Raw genomic sequence first — 24,201 nt, 5'->3', positions numbered from 1 at the left:
TATATGTATATATATATATATATATATATATATATATATATATACCTCGCAAACGCGGGAGACAGCGACAAAGTATAATAATAATATATATATATATATATATATATATATATATATATATATATATATATATATATATATATATAAGTATATATATGTATTATCCCTGGGGATAGGGGAGAAAGAATACTTCCCACGTATTCCCTGCGTGTCGTAGAAGGCGGCTAAAAGGGGAGGGAGCGGGGGGCTGGAAATCCTCCCCTCTCGTTTTTTTTTTAATTTTCCAAAAGAAGGAACAGAGAATTGGGCCAGGTGAGGGTATTCCCTCAAGGCCCAGTCCTCTGTTCTTAACGCTACCTCGCTAATGCGGGAAATGGCGAATAGTTTGAAAGAAAGAAAGAAAGATATATATGTATATATAAGTATATATATGTATGGGAGGGTAGTGAGTGAGTGGGATGAAGAAGTAAGAGCATTAGTGAAAGAGAAGAAAGAGGCATTTGGACGATTTTTGCAGGGAAAAAATGCAATTGAGTGGGAGATGTATAAAAGAAAGAGACAGGAGGTCAAGAGAAAGGTGCAAGAGGTGAAAAAAAGGGCAAATGAGAGTTGGGGTGAGAGAGTATCATTAAATTTTAGGGAGAATAAAAAGATGTTCTGGAAGGAGGTAAATAAAGTGCGTAAGACAAGGGAGCAAATGGGAACTTCAGTGAAGGGCGCAAATGGGGAGGTGAAAACAAGTAGTGGTGATGTGAGAAGGAGATGGAGTGAGTATTTTGAAGGTTTGTTGAATGTGTTTGATGATAGAGTGGCAGATATTGGATGTTTTGGTCGAGGTGGTGTGCAAAGTGAGAGGGTTAGGGAAAATGATTTGGTAAACAGAGAAGAGGTAGTGAAAGCTTTGCGGAAGATGAAAGCCGGCAAGGCAGCAGGTTTGGATGGTATTGCAGTGGAATTTATTAAAAAAGGGGGTGACTGTATTGTTGACTGGTTGGTAAGGTTATTTAATGTATGTATGACTCATGGTGAGGTGCCTGAGGATTGGCGGAATGCGTGCATAGTGCCATTGTACAAAGGCAAAGGGGATAAGAGTGAGTGCTCAAATTACAGAGGTATAAGTTTGTTGAGTATTCCTGGTAAATTATATGGGAGGGTATTGATTGAGAGGGTGAAGGCATGTACAGAGCATCAGATTGGGGAAGAGCAGTGTGGTTTCAGAAGTGGTAGAGGATGTGTGGATCAGGTGTTTGCTTTGAAGAATGTATGTGAGAAATACTTAGAAAAGCAAAGGGATTTGTATGTAGCATTTATGGATCTGGAGAAGGCATATGATAGAGTTGATAGAGATGCTCTGTGGAAGGTATTAAGAATATATGGTGTGGGAGGAAAGTTGTTAGAAGCAGTGAAAAGTTTTTATCGAGGATGTAAGGCATGTGTACGTGTAGGAAGAGAGGAAAGTGATTGGTTCTCAGTGAATGTAGGTTTGCGGCAGGGGTGTGTGATGTCTCAATGGTTGTTTAATTTGTTTATGGATGGGGTTGTTAGGGAGGTAAATGCAAGAGTTTTGGAAAGAGGGGCAAGTATGAAGTCTGTTGGGGATGAGAGAGCTTGGGAAGTGAGTCAGTTGTCGTTCGCTGATGATACAGCGCTGGTGGCTGATTCATGTGAGAAACTGCAGAAGCTGGTGACTGAGTTTGGTAAAGTGTGTGGAAGAAGAAAGTTAAGAGTAAATGTGAATAAGAGCAAGGTTATTAGGTACAGTAGGGTTGAGGGTCAAGTCAATTGGGAGGTGAGTTTGAATGGAGAAAAACTGGAGGAAGTGAAGTGTTTTAGATATCTGGGAGTGGATCTGGCAGCGGATGGAACCATGGAAGCGGAAGTGGATCATAGGGTGGGGGAGGGGGCGAAAATTCTGGGGGCCTTGAAGAATGTGTGGAAGTCGAGAACATTATCTCGGAAAGCAAAAATGGGTATGTTTGAAGGAATAGTGGTTCCAACAATGTTGTATGGTTGCAAGGCGTGAGCTATGGATAGAGTTGTGCGCAGGAGGATGGATGTGCTGGAAATGAGATGTTTGAGGACAATGTGTGGTGAGAGGTGGTTTGATCGAGTGAGTAACGTAAGGGTAAGAGAGATGTGTGGAAATAAAAAGAGCGTGGTTGAGAGAGCAGAAGAGGGTGTTTTGAAGTGGTTTGGGCACATGGAGAGGATGAGTGAGGAAAGATTGACCAAGAGGATATATGTGTCGGAGGTGGAGGGAGCAAGGAGAAGAGGGAGACCAAATTGGAGGTGGAAAGATGGAGTGAAAAAGATTTTGTGTGATCGGGGCCTGAACATGCAGGAGGGTGAAAGGAGGGCAAGGAATAGAGTGAATTGGAGCGATGTGGTATACCGGGGTTGACGTGCTGTCAGTGGATTGAATCAAGGCATGTGAAGCGTCTGGGGTAAACCATGGAAAGCTGTGTAGGTATGTATATTTGCGTGTGTGGACGTATGTATATACATGTGTATGGGGGGGGTTGGGCCATTTCTTTCGTCTGTTTCCTTGCGCTACCTCGTAAACGCGGGAGACAGCGACAAAGCAAACATAAAAAAAAAAAAAAAATAAGTATATATATATATATATATATATATATATATATATATATATATATATATATATATATATATATTCTAAAACACTTCACTTCCTCCAGTTTTTCTCCATTCAAACTCACCTCCCAATTGACTTGACCCTCAACCCTACTGTACCTAATAACCTTGCTCTTATTCACATTTACTCTTAACTTTCTTCTTCCACACACTTTACCAAACTCAGTCACCAGCTTCTGCAGTTTCTCACATGAATCAGCCACCAGCGCTGTATCATCAGCGAACAACAACTGACTCACTTCCCAAGCTCTCTCATCCCCAACAGACTTCATACTTGCCCCTCTTTCCAAAACTCTTGCATTTAGCTCCCTAACAACCCCATCCATAAACAAATTAAACAACCATGGAGACATCACACACCCCTGCCGCAAACCTACATTCACTGAGAACCAATCACTTTCCTCTCTTCCTACACGTACACATGCCTTACATCCTCGATAAAAACTTTTCACTGCTTCTAACAACTTTCCTCCCACACCATATATTCTTAATACCTTCCACAGAGCATCTCTATCAACTCTATCATAAGCCTTATCCAGATCCATAAATGCTACATACAAATCCATTTGCTTTTCTAAGTATTTCTCACATACATTCTTCAAAGCAAACACCTGATCCACACATCCTCTACCACTTCTGAAACCACACTGCTCTTCCCCAATCTGATGCTCTGTACATGCCTTCACCCTCTCAATCAATACCCTCCCATATAATTTACCAGGAATACTCAACAAACTTATACCTCTGTAATTTGAGCACTCACTCTTATCCCCTTTGCCTTTGTACAATGGCACTATGCACGCATTCCGCCAATCCTCAGGCACCTCACCATGAGTCATACATACATTAAATAACCTTACCAACCAGTCAATAATACAGTCACCCCCTTTTTTAATAAATTCCACTGCAATACCATCCAAACCTGCTGCCTTGCCGGCTTTCATCTTCCGCAAAGCTTTCACTACCTCTTCTCTGTTTACCAAATCATTTTCCCTAACCCTCTGACTTTGCACACCACCTCGACCAAAACACCCTATATCTGCCACTCTATCATCAAACACATTCAACAAACCTTCAAAATACTCACTCGATCTCCTTCTCACATCACCACTACTTGTTATCACCTCCCCATTTGCACCCTTCACTGAAGTTCCCATTTGCTCCCTTGTCTTACAGCAGCGGATGGAACCATGGAAGCGGAAGTGGATCATAGGGTGGGGGAGGGGGCGAAAATTCTGGGGGCCTTGAAGAATGTGTGGAAGTCGAGAACATTATCTCGGAAAGCAAAAATGGGTATGTTTGAAGGAATAGTGGTTCCAACAATGTTGTATGGTTGCGAGGCGTGGGCTATGGATAGAGTTGTGCGCAGGAGGATGGATGTGCTGGAAGTGAGATGTTTGAGGACAATGTGTGGTGTGAGGTGGTTTGATCGAGTGAGTAACGTAAGGGTAAGAGAGATGTGTGGAAATAAAAAGAGCGTGGTTGAGAGAGCAGAAGAGGGTGTTTTGAAGTGGTTTGGGCACATGGAGAGGATGAGTGAGGAAAGATTGACCAAGAGGATATATGTGTCGGAGGTGGAGGGAACAAGGAGAAGAGGGAGACCAAATTGGAGGTGGAAAGATGGAGTGAAAAAGATTTTTATGTGATCGGGGCCTGAACATGCAGGAGGGTGAAAGGAGGGCAAGGAATAGAGTGAATTGGAGCGATGTGGTATACCGGGGTTGACATGCTGTCAGTGGATTGAATCAAGGCATGTGAAGCGTCTGGGGTAAGCTATGGAAAGCTGTGTAGGTATGTATATTTGCGTGTGTGGACGTATGTATATACATGTGTATGGGGGGGGTTGGGCCATTTCTTTCGTCTGTTTCCTTGCGCTACCTCGCAAACGCGGGAGACAGCGACAAAGTATAATAAAAAAATAAAATAATATATATATATATATATATATATATATATATATATATATATATATATATATATATATATATATATATATATATTCCCTGGGGATAGAGGAGAAAGAATACTTCCCACGTATTCCCTGCGTGTCGTAAAAGGCGACTAAAAGGGAAGGTAGCGGGGGGCTGGAAATCCTCCCCTCTCGTTTTTTTTTTTTTTTTTAATTTTCCAAAAGAAGGAACAGAGAAGAGGGCCAGGTAAGGATATTCCCTTAAAGGCCCAGTCCTCTGTTCTTAATGCTACCTCGCTATCGCGGGAAATAGCGAATAGTATGAAAAAAAAAAAAATATTATATATGTATATATTTTTATTTTTTATTTTGCATTGTCGCTGTCTCCCGCATTTGCGAGGCAGCACAAGGAAACAGACGAAAGAAATGGCACAACCCACCGCCATACACAATGTACACACACACACGCCCACACACGCAAATATACATACCTATACATCTCAATGTACACTTACATATACACACACAGACACATACATTTATACCCATGCACACAATTCACACTGCCTGCCCCTATTCATTCCCATCGCCACCTCCCCACACATGGAATACCATCCCCCTCCCCCCTCATGTGTGCGAGGTAGCACTAGGAAAAGACAACAAAGGCCCCATTCGTTCACACTCAGTCTCCAGCTGTCACGCAATAATGCCCGAAACAACAGCTCCCTTTCCACATCCAGGCCCCACACAACTTTCCATGGTTTACCCCAGACGCTTCACATGCCCTTGATTCAATCCACTGACAGCACGTCAACCCCGGTATACCACATCGATCCAATTCACTCTATTCCTTGCCAGCCTTTCACCCTCCTGCATGTTTAGGCCCCGATCTCTCAAAATCTTTTTCACTCCATCTTTCCACCTTCAATTTGGTCTCCCACTTCTCCTCGTTCCCTCCACCTCCGACACATATATCCTCTTGGTCAATCTTTCCTCACTCATTCTCTCCATGTGCCCAAACCATTTCAAAACACCTTCTTCTGCTCTCTCAACCACACTCTTTTTATTTCCACACATCTCTCTTACCCTTACATTACTTACTCCATCAAACCACCTCACACCACATATTGTCCTCAAACATCTCATTTCCAGCACATCCATCCTCCTGCGCACAACTCTATCCATAGCCCACGCCTCGCAACCATACAACATTGTTGGAACCACTATTCCTTCAAACATACCCATTTTTGCTTTCCGAGATAATGTTCTCAACTTCGACACATTCTTCAAGGCTCCCAGGATTTTCGCCCCCTCCCCCACCCTATGATTCACTTCCGCTTCCATGGTTCCATCCGCTGCCAGATCCACTCCCAGATATCTAAAACACTTTACTTCCTCCAGTTTTTCTCCATTCAAACTTACCTCCCAATTGACTTGATCCTCGACCCTACTGTACCTAATAACCTTGCTCTTATTCACATTTACTCTTAACTTTCTTCTTTTTTACACACTTTACCAAACTCAGTCACCAGCTTCTGCAGTTTCTCACATGAATCAGCCACCAGCGCTGTATCATCAGCGAACGACAACTGACTCACTTCCCAAGCTCTCTCATCCACAACAGACTTCATCCTTGCCCCTCTTTCCAAAACTCTTGCATTCACCTCCCTAACAACCCCATCCATAAACAAATTAAACAACCATGGAGACATCACACACCCCTGCCGCAAACCTACATTCACTGAGAACCAATCACTTTCCTCTCTTCCTACACGTACACATGCCTTACATCCTCGATAAAAACTTTTCACTGCTTCTAACAACTTGCCTCCCACACCATACTTCTTCCACAGAGCATCTCTATCAACTCTATCATATGCCTTCTCCAGATCCATAAATGCTACATACAAATCCATTTGCTTTTCTAAGTATTTCTCACATACATTCTTCAAAGCAAACACCTGAGCCACACATCCTCTACCACTTCTGAAACCACACTGCTCTTCCTCAATCTGATGCTCTGTACATGCCTTCACCCTCTCAATCAATACCCTCCCATATAATTTACCAGCAATACTCAACAAACTTATACCTCTGTAATTTGAGCACTCACTCTTATCCCCTTTCCCTTTGTACAATGGCACTATGCACGCATTCCGCCAATCCTCAGGCACCTCACCATGAGTCATACATACATTAAATAACCTTACCAACCAGTCAATAATACAGTCACCCCCTTTTTTAATAAATTCCACTGCAATACCATCCAAACCTGCTGCCTTGCTGGCTTTCATCTTCCGCAAAGCTTTTACTACCTCTTCTCTGTTTACCAAATCATTTTCCCTAACCCTCTCACTTTGCACACCACCTCGACCAAAACACCCTATATCTGCCACTCTATCATCAAACACATTCAACAAACCTTCAAAATACTCACTCCATCTCCTTCTCACATCACCACAACTTGTTATCACCTCCCCATTTGCGCCCTTCACTGAAGTTCCCATTTGTTCCTTTGTCTTACGCACTTTATTTACCTCCTTCCAAAACATCTTTTTATTCTCCCGAAAATTTAATGATACTCTCTCACCCCAACTCTCATTTGCCCTCTTTTTCACCTCTTGCACTTTTCTCTTGACCTCCTGCCTGTTTCTTTTATACATCTCCCACTCATTTGCATTATTTCCCTGCAAAAATCGTCCAAATGCCTCTCTCTTCTCTTTCACTTACAATCTTACTTCTTCATCCCTTCAGTCACTACCCTTTCTAATCTGCCCACCTCCCACTCTTCTCATGCCACAAGCATCTTTTGCGCAAGCCATCACTGCTTCCCTAAATGCATCCCATTCCTCCCCCACTCCCCTTACCTCCTTTGTTCTCACCTTTTTCCATTCTGTACTCAGTCTCTCCTGGTACTTCCTCACACAAGTCTCCTTCCCAAGCCCACTTACTCTCACCACTCTCTTCAACCCAACATTCTCTCTTCTCTTCTGAAAGCCTCTACAAATCTTCACCTTCGCCTCCACAAGATAATGATCAGACATCCCTCCAATTACACCTCTCAGCACATTAACATCGAAAAGTCTCTCTTTTGTGCACCTATCAATTAACACGTAATCCAATAACGCTCTCTGGCCATCTCTCCTACTTACATACGTATACTTACGTATATCTCGCTTTTCAAACCAGGTATTCCCAATCACCAATCCTTTTTCAGCACATAAATCCACAAGCCCTTCACCATTTCCATTTACAACACTGAACACCCCATGTATACCAATTATTCCCTCAACTGCCACATTACTCACCTTTGTATTCAAATCATCCATCACTATAACCCGGTCTCGTGCATGAAAACCACTAACACACTCATTCAGCTGCTCCCAAAACACTTGCCTCTCATGATCTTTCTTCTCATGTCCAGGTGCATATGCACCAATAATCACCCATCTCTCTCCATCAACATTCAGTGTTACCCATATCAATCTAGAGTTTACTTTCTTACACTCTATCACATACTCCCACCACTCCTGTTTCAGGAGTAGTGCTACTCCTTCCCTTGCTACTGTCCTCCTACTTACTCCTGACTTTACTCCCAAGACATTCCCAAACCACTCTTCTCCTTTACCCTTGAGCTTCGTTTCACTCTGAGCCAAAACATACTACCTATCTCTCCTTTTTTCTTGTCTTGGTTACATCCCCACACATTTAGACACCCCAATCTGAGCCTTCGAGGAGGATGAGCACTCCCCGCATGATTCCTTCTGTTTCCCCTTTTAGAAAGTTAAAATACGAGGAGGGGAGGGTTAAATGTATGGCAAAAATAAGAAAGCCCAATAATTTGCAAACATTTCTGTCATGATATTGGTATTTCACTATCCATGTAATAAATTTGAACCACCCCTTTATTCAGCACTCCTGAGTTATAATACTTGCAAAAAAATCACTTTTCAAATTAATTTGCAAATTTATGCAACCGAGTCCCCAAATATAATATCAATTCATCATGTCCACTGGGAATACCTGCGGTTTAAGTATGAAAGTACTTTTGTACTCGAGTTATGCTAAGAAGCGTGTGCATAAAAAAACTGAACAAACAGATGCAGGTGACAATGCCTCACACACACACACATACACACACACACTTTATGTAGAAGAGAAGCATTAAAGACAGAAAAATGGTATAATGCATTCTTTGAAAAATAATGCAATCTTTGAAAAATAATAAAGTAACGATGAATCTGTGACCACATCATCTAACGGGCTGTAATGTTAGCTCAATGAAATAAGTAAGATTTGATGAAAGAGCAACTCCTATGTTTCTATGGACAATCATGAAAAAAGATTCCTAAGTAGCTCAAAAAATATCTTTAACAAAAATACGAGGAACACTTAGATGTAGCCTAAAATGATGAAGCTTGAAAGGGTAAAGATTAATATATTCACCAGGAATTTCCTCAGGCTCATGAGGGACCATTTGTTCTGTGATGCAAACGATCTCTCCACTGCTGTTCACCTCATTAACAAGAAAGTCAGAGTACCTATAAAAGTGAAATATGTGTTAGTTTTCAGTTACATTACCAAAAATTCACTCAATCTACAAAATATATTGGAAAACGGTGAGCAAGTATGTGTCCATGTGTACAAATGTATATGCATGTCTGTAAATATGGATGAAGGCAAGCAAGTGTGTATATGTATATGTGTATATATGAATGTGTATGTATATGTACAGAGGATAGGGGAGAAAGAACATTTTCCCCGCATTGGGAGCGAGAGGATGGAAACCCTCCCATCCTTGTATTTCAGTTTCTAAAAGGGGAAACAGGAGTTGAGCAAGGAGTGCTCATCCTCCTCGAAGGCTCAGATTGGGGTGTCTGAACGTGTATGGATGAGAAAAAAGGAGAGATAGGTATCATGTTTGATAAAAGAAAACTGGATGTTCTGGCTCTAAGTGACAAGAAGCTCATGGGTAAAGGGGAAGAACGGTTTGGAAAAGTCTTAGGACTAATGTCAGGGGTTAGTGAAAGGACAAGAGCTAAGGAAGAGGTAGCACTACTGAAGCAGAAGTTGTGGAAGTGTGTGATAGAGTTTAAGAAAGAAATTCTACATTGATGTGGGTAAAACTGAAAGTGGATGGAGAGAGATGGGTGATTGTTGGTGCTTATGCACCTGGTCAAGAGAAGAAAGATCATGAGAGACAAGCGTTTTGGGAGCAGCCGAGAAAGTGTGTTAGCAGCTCTGATGCACAAGACCAGGTATTAGTGATGAGTGATTTAAATGCAAAGGTGAGTATGTGGCAGTCAAGGGTATAATTAGTGTACATGGGGTATTCACTGTTAGGAATGAAAACAGTGAAGAGGTTGTGGATTTGTGTGCTAAAAAAAATTATTGGGAATGCCTGTTTAAAAAGAGATACACAAATGTATGTTTGTGAGTAGGAGACATGGTCAAAGGGCATTGTTGGATTACATGTTAACTGATAGTCATGTAAAAGAGAGACCTTTGGATGTTAATGTGCTGAGCGGGGAAGCTGGAGGGATGTCTGATCACTACTTGGGTGAAGGTGAAGATTCATAAAGGTTTTCAAAAAAGAAGAACAAATGTAGGAGAGAAGAGAGTGGTGAGAGTAAGTGAGCTTGGAAAGGAGGCTTGTTTGAGAAGTACCATGAGAGATTGAGAGCAGAATGGAAAAAGGTGAGAGCAAATGACATGAGGGGAGTGGGTGAGGAATGGGATGTATTTAGGGAAGCAGTGATGGTATGTGCAAAAGATGCATGTGGCATGAGAAAGGTGGGAGGTGGGAAGATTAGAAAGGGTTGCGAGTGGTGGGATGAAGAATTCTGTAAGATTATTAGTGAGAGAAAAGATAGGTGTTTGGACAATACTTACAAGACAGGAGTGCAAATGACTAGGAGATGTATAAAAGAAAGCAGCAGGAGGTCAAGAGAAAGGTGCAAGAGGTGAAAAAGAGTATCATTAAGTTTTAAGGAGAATAAAATTATGTTTTGGAATGAGGTGAATAACATGCATAAGACAAGACAACAAATGGGAACATTAGTGAAGGGGGCAAGGGGGGAAAGTAATAACGGATAGTGATGAAGTGAGAAGGAGATGGAGTGAGTATTTTGAAGGTTTGTTGAATGTGTTTGATGATAGAGTGGCAGATGTTGGGAGTTTTGGTTGGGGTGGTGTGCAAAGCAAGAGGGTCAGGGAGAATGGTTTGATTAAGAGAGAAGAGGTAGTAAAAGCTTCGCGGTAGATGAAAGCCGGCAAGGCAGTGGGTCTGGATGGTATTAAAGCTGAGTCTATTAAGAAAGGGGATGACTGTGTTGTTGATTGGTTGATAAGAGTAGTCAATGTATGTATGGATCATAGTGCCTAAGGATTGGTGGAATGGGTGCATAATGCCAATGTACAAAGGCAAAGGGGATGAGGGTGAGTGTTCAAACTACAGAGGTATAAGTTTGATGAGTATTCCTGGGAAATTATATGGTAGGGTAAAGATTGAGAGGGTGCAGATATATAATGAGCATCAGACTGGGGAAGAGCAGCGTGGTTTCAGAAGTGGTAGAGGATGTGTGGATCAGGTATTTTCTTTGAAGAATGTATGTGAGAAATATTTAGAAAAGCAGATGGATTTGTATGTAGCATTTATGGATCTGGAGAAGGCATATGATAGGGTTGATAAGATCCTTTGTGGAAGGTCTTAAGAGTACATGATGTAAAACATGCGTATGAGCAAGGAAGAGAGGAGAGTGATTGGTTCCCAGTGAAGGCTGGTATGTGGCAGGAGTGTGGGATGTCCCCATGGTTGTTAAATTTGTTTATGGATGGGGTGGTTACAGAGGTAAATGCAAGAGTTTTGGAAAGAGGGGAGAGTATGCAGTATTTTGGGGATGAGAGGGCCTGGGAAGAGAGTCAGTTGTTGTTCGCCGATGATACAGATCTAGTGGCTGATTCGAGGGAGAAACTGCAGAAGTTGGTGATGAGTTTGAAAAAGTGTATGAAAGGAGAAAGTTGAGAGTAATAACAGCAAGGTTATCATGTTAAGCAGGGTTGAGGGACAAGTTAATTGGGACGTAAGTTTAGTTGGGTTGAGAGACAAGTTAATTGGGATGTAAGTCTGAATGGAGAAAAACTGGAGGAGGAAGTGTTTTAGATATCTGGGAGTGGACCCAGCAGCAAATGGGATAATGGAAGTAGAAGTGAGTCACAAGGTGGGGGTCGGGGATGAAGGCTTTGGGAGCAATGAAGAATGTGGGGAAGGAGAGAACGTTATCTCAGTGAGAAAAAATTGGTATGTTTGAAGGAACAGTAGTTCCAACAATATATGGTTGCAACGCATGAGCTATGGATAGGGTTGTATGGAAGAGGAAGGATGTGTTGGAAATGAGATGTTTGAGGACAATATGTGGTGTGAGGTGGTTTGATCGAGTAAGTAATGAAAAGGTAAGGGAGATGTGTGGAAATATAAAGAGTGTGGTTGAGAGAGCAGAAGAGGGTGTGTTGAAATGGTTTGGACATATGGAGAGAATGAGAGAGGAAAAATTGACAAAGAGGATATACGTGTCAGAGGTGGAGGGAACAAGGAGAATGGGAAACCAAATTGGAGGTGGAGGGATGGAATGAAAAAGATTTTGAGTGATCAGGGCCTGAACATGCAGGAGGTGAGAGGCATGCAAGTAATATCGTGAACTGGAACAATGTGGTATACTGGGGTTCGACATGCTCTCATTGGACTGAACTGGGCATGTGAAATGTCTGGGGTAAACCATGGAAAGGTCTGTGGGGTGTGGATATGGATAGACAGCTGTGGTTTCGGCACATTACACATAACAGCTAGAGAATGAGTGTGAACAAATGTGGCCTTTTTTGTCTGTTTTCCTGATGCCACACTGCTGTAGCAGGGGGTGGCAATGCTGTTTCCCTCATTAAGAAATTGAAATACAAAAGAGAAGGTTCTGGCCCCTGCTCCCGCTCCTTTTAACTGCATTCTATGACAAGCAGGGAATATGAGGGTAGAATTCTCTTTCCCCTACTCCAAAGATACAATATTATGAATGTGGAGGCTAAGGTGAAGATTTGTATGGGTTTTCAGAAAAGAAGAGTGAATGTTGGGGTGAAGAGGGTGGTGAGAGTAAGTGAGCTTGAGAAGGAGACCTGTGTGAGGAAGTACCAGGAGAGACTGAGTACAGAATGGAAAAAGGTGAGAACAATGGAAGTAAGGGGAGTGGGGGAGGAATGGGATGTATTTAGGGAATCAGTGATGGATTGCGCAGAAGATGCTTGTGGCATGAGAAGAGTGGGAGGTGCGTTGATTAGAAAGGGTAGTGAGTGGTGGGATGAAGAAGTAAGAGTATTAGTGAAAGAGAAGAGAGAGGCATTTGGACGATTTTTGCAGGGAAAAAATGCAATTGAGTGGGAGATGTATAAAAGAAAGAGACAGGAGGTCAAGAGAAAGGTGCAAGAGGTGAAAAAAAGGGCAAATGAGAGTTGGGGTGAGAGAGTATCATTAAATTTTAGGGAGAATAAAAAGATGTTCTGGAAGGAGGTAAATAAAGTGCGTAAGACAAGGGAGCAAATGGGAACTTCGGTGAAGGGGGCAAGGGGGGAAAGTAATAACGGATAGTGATGAAGTGAGAAGGAGATGGAGTGAGTATTTTGAAGGTTTGTTGAATGTGTTTGATGATAGAGTGGCAGATGTTGGGAGTTTTGGTTGGGGTGGTGTGCAAAGCAAGAGGGTCAGGGAGAATGGTTTGATTAAGAGAGAAGAGGTAGTAAAAGCTTCGCGGTAGATGAAAGCCGGCAAGGCAGTGGGTCTGGATGGTATTAAAGCTGAGTCTATTAAGAAAGGGGATGACTGTGTTGTTGATTGGTTGATAAGAGTAGTCAATGTATGTATGGATCATAGTGCCTAAGGATTGGTGGAATGGGTGCATAATGCCAATGTACAAAGGCAAAGGGGATGAGGGTGAGTGTTCAAACTACAGAGGTATAAGTTTGATGAGTATTCCTGGGAAATTATATGGTAGGGTAAAGATTGAGAGGGTGCAGATATATAATGAGCATCAGACTGGGGAAGAGCAGCGTGGTTTCAGAAGTGGTAGAGGATGTGTGGATCAGGTATTTTCTTTGAAGAATGTATGTGAGAAATATTTAGAAAAGCAGATGGATTTGTATGTAGCATTTATGGATCTGGAGAAGGCATATGATAGGGTTGATAAGATCCTTTGTGGAAGGTCTTAAGAGTACATGATGTAAAACATGTGTATGAGCAAGGAAGAGAGGAGAGTGATTGGTTCCCAGTGAAGGCTGGTATGTGGCAGGAGTGTGGGATGTCCCCATGGTTGTTAAATTTGTTTATGGATGGGGTGGTTACAGAGGTAAATGCAAGAGTTTTGGAAAGAGGGGAGAGTATGCAGTATTTTGGGGATGAGAGGGCCTGGGAAGAGAGTCAGTTGTTGTTCGCCGATGATACAGATCTAGTGGCTGATTCGAGGGAGAAACTGCAGAAGTTGGTGATGAGTTTGAAAAAGTGTATGAAAGGAGAAAGTTGAGAGTAATAACAGCAAGGTTATCATGTTAAGCAGGGTTGAGGGACAAGTTAATTGGGACATAAGTTTAGTTGGGTTGAGAGACAAGTTAATTGGGATGTAAGTCTGAATGGAGAAAAACTGGAGGAGGGAAGTGTTTTAGATATCTGGGAGTGGACCCAGCAGCAAATGGGATAATGGAAGTAGAAGTGAGTCACAAGGTGGGGGTCGGGGATGAAGGCTTTGGGAGCAATGAAGAATGTGGGGAAGGAGAGAACGTTATCTCAGTGAGAAAAAATTGGTATGTTTGAAGGAACAGTAGTTCCAACAATATATGGTTGCAACGCATGAGCTATGGATAGGGTTGTATGGAAGAGGAAGGATGTGTTGGAAATGAGATGTTTGAGGACAATATGTGGTGTGAGGTGGTTTGATCGAGTAAGTAATGAAAAGGTAAGGGAGATGTGTGGAAATATAAAGAGTGTGGTTGAGAGAGCAGAAGAGGGTGTGTTGAAATGGTTTGGACATATGGAGAGAATGAGAGAGGAAAAATTGACAAAGAGGATATACGTGTCAGAGGTGGAGGGAACAAGGAGAATGGGAAACCAAATTGGAGGTGGAGGGATGGAATGAAAAAGATTTTGAGTGATCAGGGCCTGAACATGCAGGAGGTGAGAGGCATGCAAGTAATATCGTGAACTGGAACAATGTGGTATACTGGGGTCGACATGCTCTCATTGGACTGAACTGGGCATGTGAAATGTCTGGGGTAAACCATGGAAAGGTCTGTGGGGTGTGGATATGGATAGACAGCTGTGGTTTCGGCACATTACACATAACAGCTAGAGAATGAGTGTGAACAAATGTGGCCTTTTTTGTCTGTTTTCCTGATGCCACACTGCTGTAGCAGGGGGTGGCAATGCTGTTTCCCTCAAAAGAAATTGAAATACAAAAGAGAAGGTTCTGGCCCCTGCTCCCGCTCCTTTTAACTGCATTCTATGACAAGCAGGGAATATGAGGGTAGAATTCTCTTTCCCCTACTCCAAAGATACAATATTATGAATGTGGAGGCTAAGGTGAAGATTTGTATGGGTTTTCAGAAAAGAAGAGTGAATGTTGGGGTGAAGAGGGTGGTGAGAGTAAGTGAGCTTGAGAAGGAGACCTGTGTGAGGAAGTACCAGGAGAGACTGAGTACAGAATGGAAAAAGGTGAGAACAATGGAAGTAAGGGGAGTGGGGGAGGAATGGGATGTATTTAGGGAATCAGTGATGGATTGCGCAGAAGATGCTTGTGGCATGAGAAGAGTGGGAGGTGGGTTGATTAGAAAGGGTAGTGAGTGGTGGGATGAAGAAGTAAGAGTATTAGTGAAAGAGAAGAGAGAGGCATTTGGACAATTTTTGCAGGGAAAAAATGCAACTGAGTGGGAGATGTATAAAAGAAAGAGACAGGAGGTCAAGAGAAAGGTGCAAGAGGTGAAAAAAAGGGCAAATGAGAGTTGGGGTGAGAGAGTATCATTAAATTTTAGGGAGAATAAAAAGATGTTCTGGAAGGAGGTAAATAAAGTGCGTAAGACAAGGGAGCAAATGGGAACTTCGGTGAAGGGCGCAAGTGGGAAGGTGATAACAAGTAGTGGTGATGTGAGAAGGAGATGGAGTGAGTATTTTGAAGGTTTGTTGAATGTGTTTGATGATAGAGTGGCAGATATAGGGTGTTTTGGTCGAGGTGGTGTGCAAAGTGAGAGGGTTAGGGAAAATGATTTGGTAAACAGAGAAGAGGTAGTGAAAGCTTTGCGGAAGATGAAAGCCGGCAAGGCAGCAGGTTTGGATGGTATTGCAGTGGAATTTATTAAAAAAGGGGGTGACTGTATTGTTGACTGGTTGGTAAGGTTATTTAATGTATGTATGACTCATGGTGAGGTGCCTGAGGATTGGCGGAATGCGTGCATAGTGCCGTTGTACAAAGGCAAAGGGGATAAGAGTGAGTGCTCAAATTACAGAGGTATAAGTTTGTTGAGTATTCCTGGTAAATTATATGGGAGGGTATTGATTGAGAGGGTGAAGTCATGTACAGAGCATCAGATTGGGGAAGAGCAGTGTGGTTTCAGAAGTGGTAGAGGATGTGTGGATCAGGTGTTTGCTTTGAAGAATGTATGTGAGAAATACTTAGAAAAGCAAATGGATTTGTATGTAGCATTTATGGATCTGGAGAAGGCATATGATAGAGTTGATAGAGATGCTCTGTGGAAGGTATTAAGAATATATGGTGTGGGAGGCAAGTTGTTAGAAGCAGTGAAAAGTTTTTATCGAGGATGTAAGGCATGTGTACGTGTAGGAAGAGAGGAAAGTGATTGGTTCTCAGTGAATGTAGGTTTGCGGCAGGGGTGTGTGATGTCTCCATGGTTGTTTAATTTGTTTATGGATGGGGTTGTTAGGGAGGTAAATGCAAGAGTTTTGGAAAGAGGGGCAAGTATGAAGTCTGTTGGGGATGAGAGAGCTTGGGAAGTGAGTCAGTTGTTGTTCGCTGATGATACAGCGCTGGTGGCTGATTCATGTATGAAACTGCAGAAGCTGGTGACTGAGTTTGGAAAAGTGTGTGGAAGAAGAAAGTTAAGAGTAAATGTGAATAAGAGCAAGGTTATTAGGTACAGTAGGGTTGAGGGTCAAGTCAATTGGGAGGTGAGTTTGAATGGAGAAAAACTGGAGGAAGTGAAGTGTTTTAGATATCTGGGAGTGGATCTGGCAGCGGATGGAACCATGGAAGCGGAAGTGGATCATAGGGTGGGGGAGGGGGCGAAAATCCTGGGGGCCTTGAAGAATGTGCGGAAGTCGAGAACATTATCTCGGAAAGCAAAAATGGGTATGTTTGAAGGAATAGTGGTTCCAACAATGTTGTATGGTTGCGAGGCGTGGGCTATGGATAGAGTTGTGCGCAGGAGGATGGATGTGCTGGAAATGAGACGTTTGAGGACAATGTGTGGTGTGAGGTGGTTTGATCGAGTGAGTAACGTAAGGGTAAGAGAGATGTGTGGAAATAAAAAGAGCGTGGTTGAGAGAGCAGAAGAGGGTGTTTTGAAGTGGTTTGGGCACATGGAGAGGATGAGTGAGGAAAGATTGACCAAGAGGATATATATGTCGGAGGTGGAGGGAACAAGGAGAAGAGGGAGACCAAATTGGAGGTGGAAAGATGGAGTGAAAAAGATTTTGTGTGATCGGGGCCTGAACATGCAGGAGGGTGAAAGGAGGGCAAGGAATAGAGTGAATTGGAGCGATGTGGTATACCGGGGTTGACGTGCTGTCAGTGGATTGAAGCAGGGCATGTGAAGCGTCTGGGGTAAACCATGGAAAGCTGTGTAGGTATGTATATTTGCGTGTGTGGACGTATGTATATACGTGTGTATGGGGGGGGGTTGGGCCATTTCTTTCGTCTGTTTCCTTGCGCTACCTCGCAAACGCGGGAGACAGCGACAAAGTATAATAAAATAAATGAATATAAAATGATAACAGAAATATGGGCAGTACAACAGTGTACTGTTTAGAATGTTTCCAGTTTGAGGCATGTGACCAGTTATCTCATGGTTAAAAACATTCATCTTATTTGGTAAATTGTATGTATATAATATTCTTGGATGTAACCAAGATGTGAAAAAAGGAGAGATAGGTAGTATGTTTGAGGAAAGGAACCTGGATGTTTTGGCTCTGAGTGAAACGAAGCTCAAGGGTAAAGGGGAAGAGTGGTTTGGGAATGTCTGGGGAGTAAAGTCAGGGGTTAGTGAGAGGACAAGAGCAAGGGAAGGAGTAGCAATACTCCTGAAACAGGAGTTGTGGGAGTATGTGATAGAATGTAAGAAAGTAAATTCTCGATTAATATGGGTAAAACTGAAAGTTGATGGAGAGAGGTGGGTGATTATTGGTGCATATGCACCTGGGCATGAGAAGAAAGATCATGAGAGGCAAGTGTTTTGGGAGCAGCTGAATGAGTGTGTTAGTGGTTTTGATGCACGAGACCGGGTTATAGTGATGGGTGATTTGAATGCAAAGGTGAGTAATGTGGCAGTTGAGGGAAGAATTGGTATACATGGGGTGTTCAGTGTTGTAAATGGAAATGGTGAAGAGCTTGTGGATTTATGTGCTGAAAAAGGACTGATGATTGGGAATACCTGGTTTAAAAAGCGAGATATACATAAGTATACTTATGTAAGTAGGAGAGATGGCCAGAGAGCGTTATTGGATTACGTGTTAATTGACAGGCGTGCGAAAGAGAGACTTTTGGATGTTAATGTGCTGAGAGGTGCAACTGGAGGGATGTCTGATCATTATCTTGTGGAGGCGAAGGTGAAGATTTGTATGGGTTTTCAGAAAAGAAGAGTGAATGTTGGGGTGAAGAGGGTGGTGAAAATAAGTGAGCTTGGGAAGGAGACCTGTGTGAGGAAGTAGCAGGAGAGACTGAGTACAGAATGGAAAAAGGTGAGAACAATGGAAGTAAGGGGAGTGGGGGAGGAATGGGATGTATTTAGGGAATCAGTGATGGATTGCGCAAAAGATGCTTGTGGCATGAGAAGAGTGGGAGGTGGGTTGATTAGAAAGGGTAGTGAGTGGTGGGATGAAGAAGTAAGAGTATTAGTGAAAGAGAAGAGAGAGGCATTTGGACGATTTTTGCAGGGAAAAAATGCAATTGAGTGGGAGATGTATAAAAGAAAGAGACAGGAGGTCAAGAGAAAGGTGCAAGAGGTGAAAAAAAGGGCAAATGAGAGTTGGGGTGAGAGAGTATCATTAAATTTTAGGGAGAATAAAAAGATGTTCTGGAAGGAGGTAAATAAAGTGCGTAAGACAAGGGAGCAAATGGGAACTTCAGTGAAGGGCGCAAATGGGGAGGTGATAACAAGTAGTGGTGATGTGAGAAGGAGATAGAGTGAGTATTTTGAAGGTTTGTTGAATGTGTTTGATGATAGAGTGGCAGATATAGGGTGTTTTGGTCGAGGTGGTGTGCAAAGTGAGAGGGTTAGGGAAAATGATTTGGTAAACAGAGAAGAGGTAGTGAAAGCTTTGCGGAAGATGAAAGCCGGCAAGGCAGCAGGTTTGGATGGTATTGCAGTGGAATTTATTAAAAAAGGGGGTGCTGTATTGTTGACTGGTTGGTAAGGTTATTTAATGTATGTATGACTCATGGTGAGGTGCCTGAGGATTGGCGGAATGCGTGCATAGTGCCATTGTACAAAGGCAAAGGGGATAAGAGTGAGTGCTCAAATTACAGAGGTATAAGTTTGTTGAGTATTCCTGGTAAATTATATGGGAGGGTATTGATTGAGAGGGTGAAGGCATGTACAGAGCATCAGATTGGGGAAGAGCAGTGTGGTTTCAGAAGTGGTAGAGGATGTGTGGATCAGGTGTTTGCTTTGAAGAATGTATGTGAGAAATACTTAGAAAAGCAAATGGATTTGTATGTAGCATTTATGGATCTGGAGAAGGCATATGATAGAGTTGATAGAGATGCTCTGTGGAAGGTATTAAGAATATATGGTGTGGGAGGCAAGTTGTTAGAAGCAGTGAAAAGTTTTTATCGAGGATGTAAGGCATGTGTACGTGTAGGAAGAGAGGAAAGTGATTGGTTCTCAGTGAATGTAGGTTTGCGGCAGGGGTGTGTGATGTCTCCATGGTTGTTTAATTTGTTTATGGATGGGGTTGTTAGGGAGGTAAATGCAAGAGTTTTGGAAAGAGGGGCAAGTATGAAGTCTGTTGGGGATGAGAGAGCTTGGGAAGTGAGTCAGTTGTTGTTCGCTGATGATACAGCGCTGGTGGCTGATTCATGTGAGAAACTACAGAAGCTGGTGACTGAGTTTGGTAAAGTGTGTGGAAGAAGAAAGTTAAGAGTAAATGTGAATAAGAGCAAGGTTATTAGGTACAGTAGGGTTGAGGGTCAAGTCAATTGGGAGGTGAGTTTGAATGGAGAAAAACTGGAGGAAGTGAAGTGTTTTAGATATCTGGGAGTGGATCTGGCAGCGGATGGAACCATGGAAGCGGAAGTGGATCATAGGGTGGGGGAGGGGGCGAAAATTCTGGGAGCCTTGAAGAATGTGTGGAAGTCGAGAACATTATCTCGGAAAGCAAAAATGGGTATGTTTGAAGGAATAGTGGTTCCAACAATGTTGTATGGTTGCGAGGCGTGGGCTATGGATAGAGTTGTGCGCAGGAGGATGGATGTGCTGGAAATGAGATGTTTGAGGACAATGTGTGGTGTGAGGTGGTTTGATCGAGTGAGTAACGTAAGGGTAAGAGAGATGTGTGGAAATAAAAAGAGCATGGTTGAGAGAGCAGAAGAGGGTGTTTTGAAGTGGTTTGGGCACATGGAGAGAATGAGTGAGGAAAGATTGACCAAGAGGATATATGTGTCGGAGGTGGAGGGAACGAGGAGAAGAGGGAGACCAAATTGGAGGTGGAAAGATGGAGTGAAAAAGATTTTGTGGGATCGGGGCCTGAACATGCAGGAGGGTGAAAGGAGGGCAAGGAATAGAGTGAATTGGAGAGATGTGGTATACCGGGGTTGACGTGCTGTCAGTGGATTGAATCAAGGCATGTGAAGCGTCTGGGGTAAACCATGGAAAGCTGTGTAGGTATGTATATTTGCGTGTGTGGACGTATGTATATACATGTGTATGGGGGTGGGTTGGGCCATTTCTTTCGTCTGTTTCCTTGCGCTACCTTGCAAACACGGGAGACAGCGACAAAGTATAATAATAAAAAAAAAAAATATATATATATATATATATATATATATATATATATATATATATATATATATATATATATATATATATATATATCCTCTTGGTCAATCTTTCCTCACTCACTCTCTCCATGTGACCAAACCATTTCAAAACACCCTCTTCTGCTCTCTCAAACACACTCTTTATCACCACACATCTCTCTTACCCTTACCCTTTCATTACTTACTCGATCAAACCACCTCACACCACACATTGTCCTCAAACATCTCATTTCCAGCACATCTACCCTCCTCTGCACAACTCTATCCATAGCCCACGCCTCACAACCATATAACATTGTTGGAACCACCATTCCTTCAAACATACCCATTTTTGCTTTCGGAGATGATGTTCTCGACTTCCACACATTCTTCAACACTCCCAGAACTTTTGCCCCCTCCCCCACCCTATGATTCACTTCCACTTCCATGGTTCCATCCGCTGCCAAATCCACTCCCAAATATCTAAAACACTTCACTTCCTCCAGTTTTTCTCCATTCAAACTTACCTCCCAATTGACTTCACCCTCAACCCTACTGTACCTAATAACCTTGCTCTTATTCACATTTACTCTTAGCTTTCTTCTTTCACACACTTTACCAAACTCAGTCACCAGCTTCTGCAGTTTCTCACACGAATCATCCACCAGCACTGTATCATCAGCAAACAACAACTGACTCACTTGCCAAGCTCTCTCTCATCCACAACAGACTGCATACTTGCCCCTCTTTCCAAAACTCTTGCATTCACCTCCCTAACATTCCCAACCATAAACAAATTAAACAACCATGGAAACACCACACACCCCTGCCGCAAACCAACATTCACTGAGAACCAATCACTCTCCTCTCTTCCTACACGTACACATGCCTTACATCCTCTATAAAAACTTTTCAATGCCTCTAACAACTTGCCTCCCACACCATATATTCTTAATACCTTCCACAGAGTATCTCTATCAACTCTATCATATGCCTTCTCCAGATCCATAAATGCTACATACAAATCCACTTGCTTTTCTAAGTATTTCTCACTTACATTCTTCTAAGCAAACACCTGATCCACACATCCTCTACCACTCCTGAAACCACACGGATATTCCCCAATCTGATGCTCTGTACATGCCTTCCCCACTCCCCTTACGTATGAACTAATAATTATCTACTTAATCAGAAAGAATATAGGAGAAACTTCACCTAGCAAATCTAATATTCCCAAAGAAATGGCAGTATTTGGTAGACAGCCAACAACAAGGGAGGTATATTATCAGTACTACCTGCCAGGTATCAGGAGGGTTAGTGACATCTGCTTAGTGAGCCAGCACTCTGGTGGTTGTCAAGTTGCCTTCCTCAAACCCAGGTAGCTGTCTTTTCTTTCTGCCTCGCTAACATATGGACTACTGCCACCCTGTCCACAAACATACAATCTCTCCTTGTGATATGTAACACTTGAAGACGTTTAGCTCACGCTGCTCAATCTTCATAACTATATATATTTCTGCGGTGAGCAATATGCACTAACCCTGCCTTTTGGCAAAATGGTAGGCGCAGTAGATAGAAGTAGTAGGTAGGAACATTTAGGCATGGTTATTAGGTAGAAACATTAGGTATAAGCATTAGATAGAAATAGTCATTAGGAACATTAGATAACAGCCCCTGCAAACACTGTGCTAGATTTGCCCTCTGCCAGTGGCCTGTTAGGGGTGAAGCACTGTAGGCTAAGAAGTGGCACTGAAGTTCTTTAGTTGAGGAGACCCTGTTGCCACAGCCAGCCCTCTTGAGGGAGTTCCAATAGAAACAAGGCATCAGATATACATATAGATAGAAAAACAGGCAGACACCTATAATTTTCTTTAAGCACTGTATATCATTTCTACTGATTGGATCATGTATTGTGTAATAATTCTTACATAATTTTCATTATACACATAACTTGAGCACACCATGTTTATATTTTTGGTCCACTGTCCCTAATCCTCTATTTACATGATACTACACAAACATTTTGGTGCTTTTCTTGTGCTTCAAAATTGTGACTCTCATGTCTGCATCAATGTCAGACAAGAATGAGGAACAGAAGCGTTGCAAGTGCAGTTACTTACAGGACTGAGCTTTTCACTGTGGAGGTATTGGATATGGCATGGTTTATAACCAAGCGTTGTGACCAAGTTAGTCCCTCTTCCATTATTTTTGGTTATTACCATCTTATATATTTCATGTACTGTGATAACATGGTTAAACTTATCAAAGGCTTATGCAAAGTCTGTGCAAATCACATCAGCACTGTTCTCCAGAGATCAACAATCTCATCATACTGCTCAAGCCAATGGCAGAGGCAAGATCATTCCACCCTGACACCATGATGTTCTGGGTAATGAAGATTGTTGAATTCTATTAATTCAGCCGATTTGCCTCTTAAGACTTTCTCAAAGATTTAAATAAAGTGCATTGACTGTGCAACTGGACAAAACTTTTTGGGATTGCTTTGCTTCCACCCTTGGAAATAAAGCTACAAACCCTACAACCATGACAATCAATCATTTTTAACTTTTCAGCTATGCTGAAAATTTTCCTGGATGTTTTAGCACATGCACCACTAATACCACTCTCACAAAAAGATAGGCTTTTATATCTATCTATATCTCTGACACCTGTTCTCATCTGGAACTCCATCAAAGGGTGGCCACATCAATAGTCTCCATAACTAAGAACTCCAATGCCACTTCTTAGCCTTTAGTGCCTCATCCTTACCAGGCCACTGGCTGTGGGCAACTCTAGTGCAGGGTATGCAGAGGCTCCTACCTAATGTTCCTACTGACTAGTTCTACCTCATGCTCCTGCCTAATGTTCCTACCTACTACTTCCACCTAACGTATCTACCTAGTGCTCCTACCTAAACGTTCCTACCATCTTGCCAAAAGGCAGGGCTAGCACATAGCGCCACCACAGGAAAATCTAGTAATGAAGAATGAGGCGTGCGAGTTGAATGTGACAAGGAAAGATTGTAAGTTTGTGGAGAGAATGCCAGTAGTCCACATCAGAGTGAGGCGGGAAGAGAAGACTGCTACCTGGGTTAGAAAAGTGCAACTTCACAACCACTGCAGTGCTGGCTCACTATGCAGCCATCATTAACCCTCCAAATATCCTGGCAGGTAGCGCTGGTAATATACCTCCCTGGTCATTAGCTGCCCACCAACTACTACCTACTAGGCCTTTATATCACAAAAAATAATGCAACTGAGAGAAAAGAGACAGTAAGTTTGTTTATGTCATGACCAAGCACACACTTATCTCAGACCATATAAAATACTCAACTGTATCAAATATATATCTTTATAGTTGACA

General features: G+C 42.5%; 1 protein-coding gene across 5 annotated transcripts in view; it reads right to left on the bottom strand.

Moving 5' to 3' along the window:
* LOC139756702 (uncharacterized) overlaps positions 1–24,201 on the bottom strand; it is a 294,843-nt gene that overhangs the window by 258,849 nt on the left and 11,793 nt on the right. For all 5 annotated transcript variants that reach the window (XM_071676596.1, XM_071676758.1, XM_071676671.1 and 2 more), the window contains exon 3: positions 9,008–9,102. In XM_071676596.1, the coding sequence (XP_071532697.1) occupies positions 9,008–9,102 (95 nt within the window). The remainder of the gene's footprint in view (positions 1–9,007; positions 9,103–24,201) is intronic.

Source organism: Panulirus ornatus, chromosome 1 (assembly GCF_036320965.1).
Source record: "Panulirus ornatus isolate Po-2019 chromosome 1, ASM3632096v1, whole genome shotgun sequence".
NCBI classification, from domain to species: domain Eukaryota; kingdom Metazoa; phylum Arthropoda; class Malacostraca; order Decapoda; family Palinuridae; genus Panulirus; species Panulirus ornatus.
This window is presented reverse-complemented; position numbering and strand designations above follow the sequence as displayed.